General features: G+C 46.1%; 1 protein-coding gene across 5 annotated transcripts in view; it reads right to left on the bottom strand.

Moving 5' to 3' along the window:
* cdon (cell adhesion associated, oncogene regulated) overlaps nucleotides 1-14,005 on the bottom strand; it is a 37,009-nt gene that overhangs the window by 16,210 nt on the left and 6,794 nt on the right. Inside the window, exons 2-4 of one of the 5 annotated variants that reach the window (XM_081716007.1) lie at nucleotides 11,826-11,908; nucleotides 1,425-2,925; nucleotides 184-317 (exon numbers count right to left, since the gene is read on the bottom strand). In XM_081716007.1, coding sequence (XP_081572133.1) covers nucleotides 184-259 — 76 coding nt within the window. In that variant the 5' untranslated portion in view covers nucleotides 260-317; nucleotides 1,425-2,925; nucleotides 11,826-11,908. Of the gene's footprint in view, nucleotides 1-183; nucleotides 2,926-11,825; nucleotides 11,909-14,005 lie in introns of all 5 variants that reach the window. The other 4 variants (XM_081716008.1, XM_081716009.1, XM_035525127.2 and 1 more) reach the window with 4 other exon arrangements.

The raw sequence follows: 14,005 nt of genomic DNA, 5'->3' as shown, positions 1-14,005 counted from the left end.
TAGGAGACGGAGAGGGAAAGAGATAGAGAGAGGGAGAGGGAGGGAGAGACAGAGTCAGAAAGATAGATAGGAGAGTTTTATACAAACAAGCTAAAATGTTGAAGATGGCTGATGATGAAACTGTGATGTATGAATGGGCATTTGTGAGTGTGTGTGTGTGTGTGTGTGTGTGTACATACTCACAGGGACAGATCAGTGTATGGTACACACACAGGACAGTGGACAGAACCTTCAGGCCTCTCAGGCCTCCCTCATCCATGATGCAGCTTCACCTCTGGGTGCTGACCAGGGGTCTCACACACACCCCCTCCACGCACCTAGACAAGACACACACACACACACACACACACACACACACACACACGCACACACACAAAGTGCTATTAGTGTTATGTCAGTGCTGTTACAGGATTACACTTCGTACTGATGCAGCCCATACACGGGCACATACCAGGAATTCTTCCAACACTCATGACTGTGCACAGTTCATGAGAAATTCTTCATATATGCGTATGTCACCCAAGCTCAGCCCAGTTCTGACCCGAGCTCAGCCCACTTCTGACTGGACATAATCTCCAACCACAGTCACAATAATCCTCAGGACACATGTTCTTTAACATCCAGTGAGCATAGCTAGTCTTCCCTGACGAGAAACCTCACTCTGCGGACCTCTGCTATGATTCCCACTGGGTGTACACACACACACACACACACACACACAGCAATTCCCACTGAGAGTCTCCACACACACACACCACACACTGTAACTCAGTGTCACTGAGTGTCCATACACACACACACTGGAATTCCCACTGACAGTCTCCACACACTAGCTGGAATTCCTACTGATAGTCTCCACACACTCACTGGCATTCCTACTGTCCACTTCTATCAATCTCTCTCATTCCCCCTCCCTTCTTTCTCTCTCTCCCTCTCTCTGTTTATTGCTCTGGCAAAGTCCAAGATCAGCCCTGAATTTAAATGTTATAAGGCCATGAACAGCACGGAGGTGTTTGATTTGGAATGGCGTGATGGAGATGTGTTTTGCACTGTGGTGGAGGAGGAGTTGAACCTCTCCAGTCCGTGGAACTAATGCTATCTGGACAATTTTTGTACAGTATGTGAACTATTGTACTGGTGATGCAAAACGTCTTTTATTTATATTGATTCAATAAAAATCTCTCTCTCGCTCTCTCTCTGCTCGCTGTTGGAAAGGCTGTCTCTGTCCACTCTTAATATCACTCTGCTTTCACACTGTGTTGTTTCCTCACAGACTCACTGTAGCCTGAAGATCAACTACACACACACACACACACACACACACAAACACACACACACACACTCTTGAGAAAGACAAGGAGAGAACCCAAACGGAGAGACAAGAAAAGAAGTAGGAGGAGTGTAATTAGGAGCGTTCCTCTTGCCTTTTGAGTGCTGCCCCGGCCGGTCCCTCCCTTCTGTCTCAAGGCCAGGCTAATCCGCAGACCCTTTGATCACTGGCTCCCGGTTTGTAACCGTGGCTCGGGTAGGGGGCCGAGGAACAATAGTCTCCCAGCTGTGACATTCAGATGGAGGATGCCACGGGGCACAGCGCCAGCCCAACACTGGCCTAACACCGGCCCAAAACCGGCCCAGAACCGCGCCGACGCCGACCCAACGCCATGCCCTCTGCACGGGCGGGTCAGCCGGAGATGTGCATGTAGGATCCAGTAGAGGTGAACGAGTGGAAGATGGGGTGAGGAGCAGACCCACTTGGACACATACACAGTCAACACACACCCACACACAAACACACACACACTCAGATGCCCACTATAGCACCTTTACCATTTCATGCTGACCGGGAGATTTCAAAACAATTCTGTTTTCTTTTCTGATTTGGATATTTAAGGAATGATGTTCACATTTGGGCAATCAAGTGGTCTGAAAACAACTACAAAAGACCACCCTGTGAGCCCACCAGTCTCACACAGCCCAAAACAACTGCTTACTGTGGAAGTTATGAGAACCTAAGTATTACTGTGAAGTATAAAAATGAACCCCAGCCTGAACACACACACACACACACATACACACACACACACACACAGACACGCACACACGCACAGACGCACACACACATATACGTGCGGCCACGCACAGGTCAAAGGAGGAAACACAGGAAATAATAAACTCTCTCAGCCTCATGCTCACACCCCCTCTCACCCCAGAGGTCAAAGGTCAGCAGAGAGCAGAGAGTCAGCGGGTGTCTGTTGGCCCTGGACACGCCCCTTGCGGTCACACCCCCAGGAAACAGGGCAAGAAATGGGGAACAGTTTTCACTTTACTCAGACCTACTGAAGCCAACCAAGCCTTCACATACAAACACACACACACACTTCTATAGCAGCCACTATTACACACACATTTCTTGTACAAATGATCACTATTATCACAGTGAAACGTGTGTGTGTGTTCACACGTGTCTGCGCGTGCGCGTGTGTGTGCATGCGTGGGTATGTGTGTGTGCCGTGATTCCTCTCCCCGTGACTCGGAGGGGAACGTTTCTGATTCTCCACGAGTCCTGACAGGTCCCGTGTCTGTGCCCCTATGCCATCTCCATCTCACTGCCAGAATAATCATATATAATTACAACAATAACACCAGCCTTCCATTAACCCCCCAGACGAGGCTGAGCATCATGGCACGCCGTGCGGGCCCAGTGCCGGGTGAAGAGTCCCGGGTCCGGCCGGCGCCGCAGCAGGCTGGGGGCGGGCGTGAAGGCAGCCCTGCCGCACCTCGCCTCTATCGGGGCGAGCGATCTGGCGAGACGAGGAAACGCAGAAGCCGAGCTCCTGGCGCTTATCTCACCCGCCTTCCCACCGACATCCGCCCGGAGGCGTGGGGCCTCAAGGCTGGCTGGCTCCTCGTGGGATATCTGGTGTCCTTCATCAGAGAGAGGGAGGGAGGGAGGGAGGGAGAGAGAGAGTGAGAAAGAGAGAGAGAAAGAATGAGAGGGGCAGAGGAAGGGGGGAAAACGAGCATGACTAAAACAAAGAAAGACAAACAGAGCGAGAGAGAGAGAGAGAGAGAGAGAGAGAGTCAGGTGACGATCCCCACGGTCAGGTGACGATCTCCACCACGCGGGTCACATCAAAAGCAACCGTCATGGCAGCAGGAAGGTAAGTGGCAAGCGCAAGCCGCCTGTGCCCGTCATGCCGGATGCTGATGGGGGCGCCTGCATTTACCCGTCACACCGACACACCTGACGGACGCCAAGACCCCGGTCCATCAGCACGGCTGTGGCAAGCATGGAATCTGTAAACACCGCAGGGTTTAGCGGGATAAATGGCTGATCTGCTCATTACGTTGGATGGTTTGGGGAACTGACTGGTGGTCAGCTATTAGGAACGCTGCTCCAGGGCCTGTGTGTGTTTTACTCACTTCCGGAGACACACATCTGTCCTGTGTGGCCCTGCGACGGAACCAGAGACACACACCTGTACTGTGTGGCCCCGTAACGGAACCCAAGACAAACATCTGTACTATGTGGCCCCGTAACAGAATCAGAAACACACAGCTGTCCTCTGTAGCCCCAACCAGAAACACACATCTGTCCTGTATGAACACGTTACTGAACCAGAGCTGTGGTGTTACGTGCATGTGTAAAGCATCTTCTGGAGGACAAACTCCACTGTTACTGCAGGTGTTCCCAACTGAGAGGAAGCGCTACAAGGGTCAAAGCAAGTAAAACAAGTGCAGAGGCTCCAAGAGGCACTGGCACAGAGACAGAACCCCGATCAAGTCTCTACCCAACCCCATCTAACCACACACCGGCCTTAGTTTTCTCTATATGTTTACTGTTTAGTGAGGTAAGTCCTCACTAAGAGCGGAAAAGAGGAATAACTGGACGGACGGGACGCCATCTGAACTCATCAGCGACTCTGGGGAATCCACCCAGCCGAGGAGCGTCCACGACGACACTGCTACAGAACATTCCAGCGTGCTGGCTCCTAATGGCGGGACTATCAGGGATAAAAAACATTCCCGAGAACACCCTGGGGGTGGGTGACATCTGCGAGCACCTGCCGCCCCTCTGGAGGAGAAGAAAGAGTCGCCCCTCGCTGCAGGAAGCGCTCGGAGAGCCCCATACCCAGATCCCTGTCATACTGGGAAAACGGGAACAAAAACGATATGGAGGAACTTCGGAAGCATCAAAGAGCAGGGGGAGAGAAAAAGAGGGAGGAAGGAGAGAGAGAGGGAGAGAGAGAGAGAGAGACAGAGAGTAAGAGAGAGGAAGGAGAGAGAGTGAGAGAGATAGTGGGAGAGAGAGAGAGAGAGAGAGAGAGAGAGAGAGAGAAAGAGAGGGAGGGGACAGAGAGGTGCATAGATAAAATTATGGGCTTGAAAATTTTAATTTATTCAAATTTATCTTTGAATTATTAAGATAAATGAATGCAATTCCTGTGCCCTGTCAATGTACAGTACAAACAGAAGTGTCACTGATGCACTGCAGGGACACTGCAGAGGCGTTTAACAGCTGGAAAATGAAATGGGAGCGCTGGAGTGAGAGAATGAGCTCACGATGGTCCAATCTGACCTGTGTGCTAAAACACACTGTGGTGCTATACACAGAACCTGTCTGCACTCGCCCTCGCAGCTGCTGAGAGAGGAGCGCTTACACACACACACACACACACACACACACACACACACACATTCCACAGAGAGAGAGAGAGAGAAAAGAAAAACCCAAAGGTCACTAAAAAAAGAATGTAAAAACCAACAGCACAAAAAGATTGAAAAGCTGAGCTGACGGGAGAGACCCAGGAAGCCACGCGAGAGAGCAGTGGATCACGGATCTGTGTGGAGGGGAATAGCTGCTCATTTCCACCGCTGTTGCCAGACAGAGACACAATGATACTGTGTGAAGCACCCTTATAATCCTCCCTTCCTGCTTACTCAGAAAGAGGGATGGGGAGAGAGAGAGTGAGGGAGAAAGAGAAAGCGGGAGGACGAGAGTAGAAGTGGTGCAGACAGAGGGGATCCACTCCACTGCTCCCTGATTGGCTGCTGTAGGTTGTGGTAAGAGGACTAGAAGTCCAGCAGCCCGAGACATGGGAGGCTAGTGAATGGAAACGCTGGGCCTCTGCTGAGCAGTTCAGGGGGAGAGAGAGAGAGAGGGAGAGAGAGAGAGAGAGGGAGAGAGAGAGGAGGGAGAGAGAGAGAGAGAACAGAAGAAAGGGAGAGAGTGAGAGAGAGAGCAAATGAAAGTAGAGGAGAGAGTGAGAGATGGGGACAGAGGGAGATAGATGAAGAGAAACAGAAAGAGGGGGATGAGGGAGAAAGAGATGGAGAGAGAGAGAGCTGGTGGGCAGGGTGGGATTTGGTCTTTGTTTTAACGGGAACGCGGGAGGAGGTGAGGCTGGAGGGAGAGATGCTGAGCAGCAAGATTGGAATGACACTCATCCCATCACACTGAGGATACCCTGTGTGTGTGTGTGTGTGTGTGTGTGTGTGTGTGTGTGTGTGTGTGTCTGTGTGTGTGTGTGTGTGTGTGTGTGTGTGTGTGTGTCTGTGTGTGTGTGTGTGCGCGGGTGCGCGTGCGTGCGTTTGCGCATACAGTGCGATCAGAAGTCCTGGAGCATCTGACGCCATGCTCGGTGCTGACAGGAAACCGTGTCGTCTGCAAGGTACAGGCTAGGCCACGGGGCAACCGCACCCCAGTTTACAGGGGACAGGACAAGGGCAGCGTGGAGAAAGAAAGAGGGCTTAAACCCCTGGAACCAGACAGCCACGACCAGCAAAGGACTGTGTACCCGAGACACACGCAGCGCCTCCCCGAGACAGCGCTTCCCAGGCCCAGCTGTCTGCTTCCACCCGCTCCCTGAACGCCTGGCCCTGGACCTGGGAGAGTAATTCCTCCCCCGGGCTACTTGGCTTCGGATACAAACACCCATCAGGGCTCACCAGGGGGATGTGGGGTCTCTCAGTACAGTGCAGAAGAACACAGACGAGCCCTCTTAATTGGAGTTTGTTTGTTCTGTGGCATCTTGTTTGCCTGGAATAGGGGGAGGGGCAACCGAGAGAGGGGAGGTGCTGAGAAAGAGAGGTATAAAAAGAGAGAGTGAGAGAGAGAAAGACATGGTGGAGAAGTGAAAGAGCTGGTTCCCAAGGTTTTCAACGATGTGAATTAAGAGCAGAGGTGAAACTCAATAGGACTGTCTGCCTGTCTGCCTGCTTGCCTGGCTGTCTATCTGCCTGCCTACCTGTCTGTCATCGTCTGTCGCTCAGCCACTGGATTGGGTCCATGCAGGCCTGAAGGTGTAATGGAAGAAAGAGAAGCCACATAAGAAAGTGTGTAGAGACCAATCTGATAGGCCAGTGTCAGACCTGTCTGATTCAATGACCATGGGCTAGAAAAGAACGTGTGTGTGTGAGTGTGTGTGTGTGTGTTTGCACTGCCAGGGCGTTGGACATCGCCTGCAGAACAGGAGTCTTTTTACTCACATTCCACCTCATACTACGAAAGAGAGCAACTAGCCAAAGAAAACCATCAAAGTAAAGAACCTATACCAGCAACTATACTAGTAACTATACCAGCAACTATACTAGTAACTATACCAGCAACTATACTAGTAACTATACCAGCAACTATACTAGTAACTATACCAGCAACTATACCAGCAACTATACTAGTAACTATACCAGCAACTATACCAGCAACTATACTAGTAACTATACCAGCAACTATACTAGTAACTATACCAGCAACTATACCAGCAACTATACTAGTAACTATACCAGCAACTATACTAGTAACTATACCAGCAACTATACTAGTAACTATACCAGCAACTATACTAGTAACTATACCAGCAACTATACCAGCAACTATACTAGTAACTATACCAGCAACTATACTAGTAACTATACCAGCAACTATACCAGCAACAATACTAGTAACTATACCAACAACTAAACTAGTAACTATACCAGCAACTATACTAGTAACTATACCAGCAACTATACTAGTAACTATACCAGCAACTATACCAGCAACTATACTAGTAACTATACCAGCAACTATACTAGTAACTATACCAGCAACTATACCAGCAACTATACCAGCAACTATACCAGCAACTATACTAGTAACTATACCAGCAACTATACCAGCAACTATACTAGTAACTATACCAGCAACTATACTAGTAACTATACCAGCAACTATACTAGTAACTATACCAGCAACTATACTAGTAACTATACCAGCAACTATACCAGCAACTATACTAGTAACTATACCAGCAACTATACTAGTAACTATACCAGCAACTATACCAGCATCTATACCAGCAACCATACTAGTAACTATACCAGCAACTATACTAGTAACTATACCAGCAACTATACTAGTAACTATACCAGCAACTATACTAGTAACTATACCAGCAACTATACCAGCAACCATACTAGTAACTATACCAGCAACTATACTAGTAACTATACCAGCAACTATACTAGTAACTATACCAGCATCTATACCAGCAACTATACTAGTAACTATACCAGCATCTATACCAGCAACTATACTAGTAACTATACCAGCAACTATACTAGTAACTATACCAGCAACTATACTAGTAACTATACCAGCATCTATACCAGCAACTATACTAGTAACTATACCAGCAACTATACTAGTAACTATACCAGCATCTATACCAGCAACTATACTAGTAACTATACCAGCAACTATACTAGTAACTATACCAGCAACTATACTAGTAACTATACCAGCAACTATACCAGCAACCATACTAGTAACTATACCAGCAACTATACTAGTAACTATACCAGCAACTATACTAGTAACTATACCAGCAACTATACCAGCAACTATACTAGTAACTATACCAGCAACTATACCAGCATCTATACCAGCAACCATACTAGTAACTATACCAGCAACTATACTAGTAACTATACCAGCAACTATACTAGTAACTATACCAGCAACTATACTAGTAACTATACCAGCAACTATACCAGCAACTATACTAGTAACTATACCAGCAACTATACTAGTAACTATACCAGCAACTATACCAGCAACTATACTAGTAACTATACCAGCAACTATACTAGTAACTATACCAGCAACTATACTAGTAACTATACCAGCAACTATACTAGTAACTATACCAGCAACTATACCAGCAACTATACTAGTAACTATACCAGCAACTATACCAGCAACCATACTAGCAACTATACCAGCATCTATACCAGCAACCATACTAGCAACTATACCAGCAACTATACTAGTAACTATACCAGCAACTATACCAGCAACCATACTAGCAACTATACCAGCAACTATACCAGCATCTATACCAGCAACTATACTAGTAACTATACCAGCATCTATACCAGCAACTATACTAGCAACTATACCAGCATCTATACCAGCAACTATACTAGTAACTATACCAGCAACCATACTAGCAACTATACCAGCAACTATACTAGTAACTATACCAGCAACTATACCAGCAACCATACTAGCAACTATACCAGCAACTATACTAGTAACTATACCAGCAACTATACCAGCAACCATACTAGCAACTATACCAGCAACTATACCAGCATCTATACCAGCAACTATACTAGTAACTATACCAGCATCTATACCAGCAACTATACTAGCAACTATACCAGCATCTATACCAGCAACTATACTAGTAACTATACCAGCAACTATACCAGCAACCATACTAGCAACTATACCAGCAACTATACTAGTAACTATACCAGCAACTATACCAGCAACCATACTAGCAACTATACCAGCAACTATACCAGCAACTATACCAGCAACTATACCAGCAACTATACCAGCATCTATACCAGCATCTATACCAGCAACTATACCAGCAACTATACCAGCAACTATACCAGCATCTATACCAGCATCTATACCAGCAACTATACCAGCATCTATACCAGCAACTATACCAGCAACTATACTAGTAACTATACCAGCAACTATACCAGCAACCATACTAGCAACTATACCAGCATCTATACCAGCATCTATACCAGCAACTATACCAGCAACTATACCAGCATCTATACCAGCAACTATACCAGCATCTATACCAGCAACTATACCAGCATCTATACCAGCAACTATACCAGCAGCTATACCAGCATCTATACCAGCATCTATACCAGCATCTATACCAGCATCTATACCAGCAACTATACCAGCAGCTATACCAGCAGCTATACCAGCAACTATACCAGCATCTATACCAGCAACTATACCAGCATCTATACCAGCATCTATACCAGCATCTATACCAGCAACTATACCAGCAGCTATACCAGCAACTATACCAGCATCTATACCAGCAACTATACCAGCATCTATACCAGCATCTATACCAGCATCTATACCAGCAGCTATACCAGCAACTATACCAGCATCTATACCAGCAGCTATACCAGCAGCTATACCAGCAACTATACCAGCATCTATACCAGCATCTATACCAGCATCTATACCAGCAACTATACCAGCATCTATACCAGCATCTATACCAGCATCTATACCAGCATCTATACCAGCAGCTATACCAGCAACTATACCAGCATCTATACCAGCAACTATACCAGCAGCTATACCAGCATCTATACCAGCATCTATACCAGCAACTATACCAGCAGCTATACCAGCATCTATACCAGCAACTATACCAGCAACTATACCAGCATCTATACCAGCAACTATACCAGCAGCTATACCAGCATCTATACCAGCAACTATACCAGCAACTATACCAGCATCTATACCAGCAACTATACCAGCAGCTATACCAGCATCTATACCAGCAACTATACCAGCAGCTATACCAGCATCTATACCAGCAACTATACCAGCAACTATACCAGCATCTATACCAGCAACTATACCAGCAGCTATACCAGCATCTATACCAGCAACTATACCAGCAACTATACCAGCATCTATACCAGCAGCTATACCAGCATCTATACCTGTAGCTTCCCATTCAATCCCTGCATATCTAAGCACAAGCTTTCCTCTCCCCCCGGCTCCCTCTTTATCTCCCTCTCTTCTCCTCCTTGTTCTCGTGCCATCTCGCTCTTTTTTTTCTCTCTCTCCCCCTCTTTCCCTCTATCATTCCCTGTCTTCTCTCTCCCTCTCTATTTCTCATTTCCAACTTCAGCTCAGAATATGCTCTCTCGGTACTCCCTGGATTCCATCACCTCCTCCATCACCATGGTGACCAGGCCAGACATACAGCCACACAAGCGGCTGCTCAGTGTCCTGCTGATAGCATCCTGGCCCGTGACCAGAATGTCTCCCGGGGTGGAGACATATATTAAAAACTGTGACTCGAAATGTGTGGAAACCAACAACAAAATGACACTGTGTCTCCAAACAGTCATGAGGCAAAACACATAGAGTGTCACACATACACACATACACACACACACACACACACACACACACACACACAAACATACGTTCACACTCAGGCGTCTGTAAATTATCTGTAGCAGCAGGAGAGAAAGACCACTCACACACTGGGCTTCCCAGGGCTCTGCTATGAACAAATGTATGCAAACAGCAGTTACCGTAGCAATCTCCGAGGGCAACGAAGCCACTGCAGAGTGCCATCTACAAGTTTCCAAGAGCATTCACACATCTCCTGGTGTACGAGAAATTAGCACCACAAAACAAAAACAATGTTTCAAAATTTAAATAAGAAATCACCCTCCTCTTGAGCACACTGCAAAAAGCATGAAACATGCAGCATGTGTGCAATGTGTGTGCTGTGTATCTACAAGGCCGAGGAGTGTGTGGCAGCATCTATTTAGGCTGTCTAAAAGTTTACCCATTTAAATGTTTATCTGTTTTGTCTTTTAACTCTGTTTTGTAACTCTCTCGGGTCACGTTTCACCTCACTGCTCCAGATCCCAAAACAGAGTGGTGCGTGTGCAACAAACTTAAAGGACTGCGAGTAGGACCCTCGACGTGACACGCAGCTCTGTACCAGCGCCCCCTCTCAGCAGTGGCAGAACTGCAGTAGCCATTGGTGCTCTCGCGTACCATTCCTGTACAGGGTTCAACCATAACGATTACCCAAATGCCCGGGAAAAGTAAAACACGACATCAGGACAGCAGAACACTTGCCTGGTTGGGCCAGGTCATGTAGGGGTGGTGAGCGTCATGTGTTAACAACTGATGCCAAATTCAATTCACTTGAATATTTAACCCCTCTTCAAACAAAAAATGGTCTTAACCGATCACGCATCCAATCAAAACAAGTCAATTATATTATGTGTTGACAAACAACATCAAAGCGAGGTGTGCAGGAAAATGGCGAGGCGCAAATACGAAGCGAGGCGAGACCACAGCTTCGCTCCCTCAGGGCTTGAAGTGGCTCTTTTTTGTCGGTACTACAAATTTTAGAAAATGCTCGATAAAGCTGTCACAAAGCGTATAGCAATGAAAAAAGCCGCTATAGCGCATCCGGACCACTGGACAGGTGCATACGACAGGTGAACAATGAAGCTGATTCCAATTTGATAAAGTTAGTCACAAGAGCATATCACAGGTTTAAAAGAGAAAGGTGTTTGTTATGAAAGCTTTGCTTATTTACAACAAAAAGAAAACAAGTTAAGTGAAAGTATGTTGTGAGAACAGACACTTAAGGATAAATAACATATTTACATATGTGTGCTTATTTTTGTGTGAAAAGCATTTTACAATACAAAGATTTGCTGCAGTGAATTTCCCAGTCGCTTGCCTGTTAATGTTGAAACCTGTTGTGAAGGATAGTGTCCCGCTCCAGCACACAAGCCATGGACCACACCTTCAGCACACGGGGCACTGAAGACAAAAACATAATAAACATGTCTTTATTATGATAAAAGCCCCTAGGAAGCACGCAAAACAGGGTATCTTACGGATACCAGCCAGGAAGTTGTCATAAATATTACGGATCTCTCATCCTGTAAATGAATCTAATGTTGGCTGTTTTTGACAGACGGGTCAAGGCTGTAACAATGAGGGGCCTGTTTTTGGACACTGCTGGGAATAAATTCAGGTTTCTAAAAATGACCCTGAAAAGGAGAAGATCACTCTGCTCCCCACGAGAGTCGGGTCATGTTGAGGTACAGGGCTCGACACACCACCCGCCACCACCCAGTTTCTGTGCAGCAATGGCCTCGCTCTGCTCCACCCGCTGTAGAGTGTCGCAGGAGCGCTCAGGCTGCACGCCCGCCGCGCCTGTGAAGGGGCGGCAGTACGGAGCTGGTCCAGACTCAGCAGGCTCGAAACCAAAACCCGGCTTGGCTTGACCCCGTTGGGTCACAAAGAGTTGGAGAAGAGGAAAGGGGAGTTCTCGCTCGCTGTCTGCGCCGAGGCGGACCAAACGTAGAGATGTGGCAGGAGGAAAGGAGGGTCACGCACAGGAAAGGGCCCGAGAAGCGAATCTCGCCAAACAGGAAGTTGCATAGGACACAGATACATCTAGTCTGGCTTCTGCAGAAGGGCCAAAGTGCTCTATACCCTCGTCCGCTGGGTCGGAGTCCAGGTTGCAAGGTCAGCCTCGGGGTTCAGGATTCTCTCCCCGCCCCAGAGAGTGAGAAAGTTTGGTCTCATCAGATCTTGAAGGACAATTACAGGATAAATGGCTGTTCTTGGCAGCGATGCACTTGCTCCTCAATCATGCCATGTTGCAACTTCTTGAGGAAATGTATTTTGGTTTTTCTTTTCTTAATGAGGCTAAGTGCAATCAGTCTTAAGTGCTCTCATAAACGTTAGGCACTTCCACCAGCAATCACATCCCAGTGTGATATTTTTTGTTGTTGTTGTTGTTGAACACTTACTAATCTCCCCTGCAAAAACGGTACCAATGCAAAACGGCCACGAAAATTCTGACAACACTAGAGTCAGGTCTGAAATCCTAATTCTGTAACCTCAACTGTAAGCATTGCCATGTGTTTGTAGCCGCATCAAAGTAATATATAAAACTGCATATCAGATAGAAACGGTCACACATTTAGAAACTTCTTGATTCACAATGCTCTATTTTGTCACTGACAGCAGATGAAAATGAAACAGTCTGAATTATCTCAGAAACAGATGCTAAACAGAGTATATATTCTTACTGTATGCTTTGAGTAACCAATCATCAGACATTCCAGATTAGTTCAGTTGGTGTTTTGATGAATTATAGATTTCACATGATTCACCAAACTTTAATATATAAAACTATGCAGACTGACTTTTAACCATGTCACATCAAGGGTTTTTCATCAAGTGCAATTACACATCAAGTGTAATTCATATCATAATCCAAATATGAGATATTATTGCTGTAACGACTGCCCGAGTGCCGCAGGGCGTGGTACAGGACGCACAGACTCCCTCAACTTTGCGCAACATTTAATTATATTAAACATACAGGACAATGGTGGCACTCAAACGTAACATTAACATAAACATACTTAACGCAAATGATAAAGACTGTAACATTAACATAGACTATACAAACAACAACAATAGTTATGCAAACATGAATACTAACATACTACTCAGACAGTAACAAACAATGACCACCACTGAGGCACGCGCTGACAGGGGTTTAAATAGACTAACAAACACTCAGCGTTAAACCCCGTGCAGGTGCGTGCCATCACGGGGGTGTGGCTACAAACAGGAGTGAACACCCGTATCACGTCAGGCCGTATCACGTCACTTGGGGGGGGGCGTCCCGTGACACTTGCAATATAGTATTTTACCCAAGTCATTGTAATGTAGCATTTTACAAAATATTTGATTATTAATTAAAGTATTTATTATTAAATGTATTAATTAAAAATACATAATGTAAGCTAAATCAATATATTTATAATTAAACTGAAATTGTTTTAAATACATTTTAATTAAAACAATGAATTTTAAAACTCTTTCACAGACAAT

The sequence above is a fragment of the Electrophorus electricus genome, chromosome 6 (assembly GCF_041902795.1).
Source record: "Electrophorus electricus isolate QZ-2024a chromosome 6, ASM4190279v1, whole genome shotgun sequence".
NCBI classification, from domain to species: domain Eukaryota; kingdom Metazoa; phylum Chordata; class Actinopteri; order Gymnotiformes; family Gymnotidae; genus Electrophorus; species Electrophorus electricus.
Note: the sequence above shows the minus strand (reverse complement) of the source record. Positions and strands in the feature narration are given on the sequence as shown.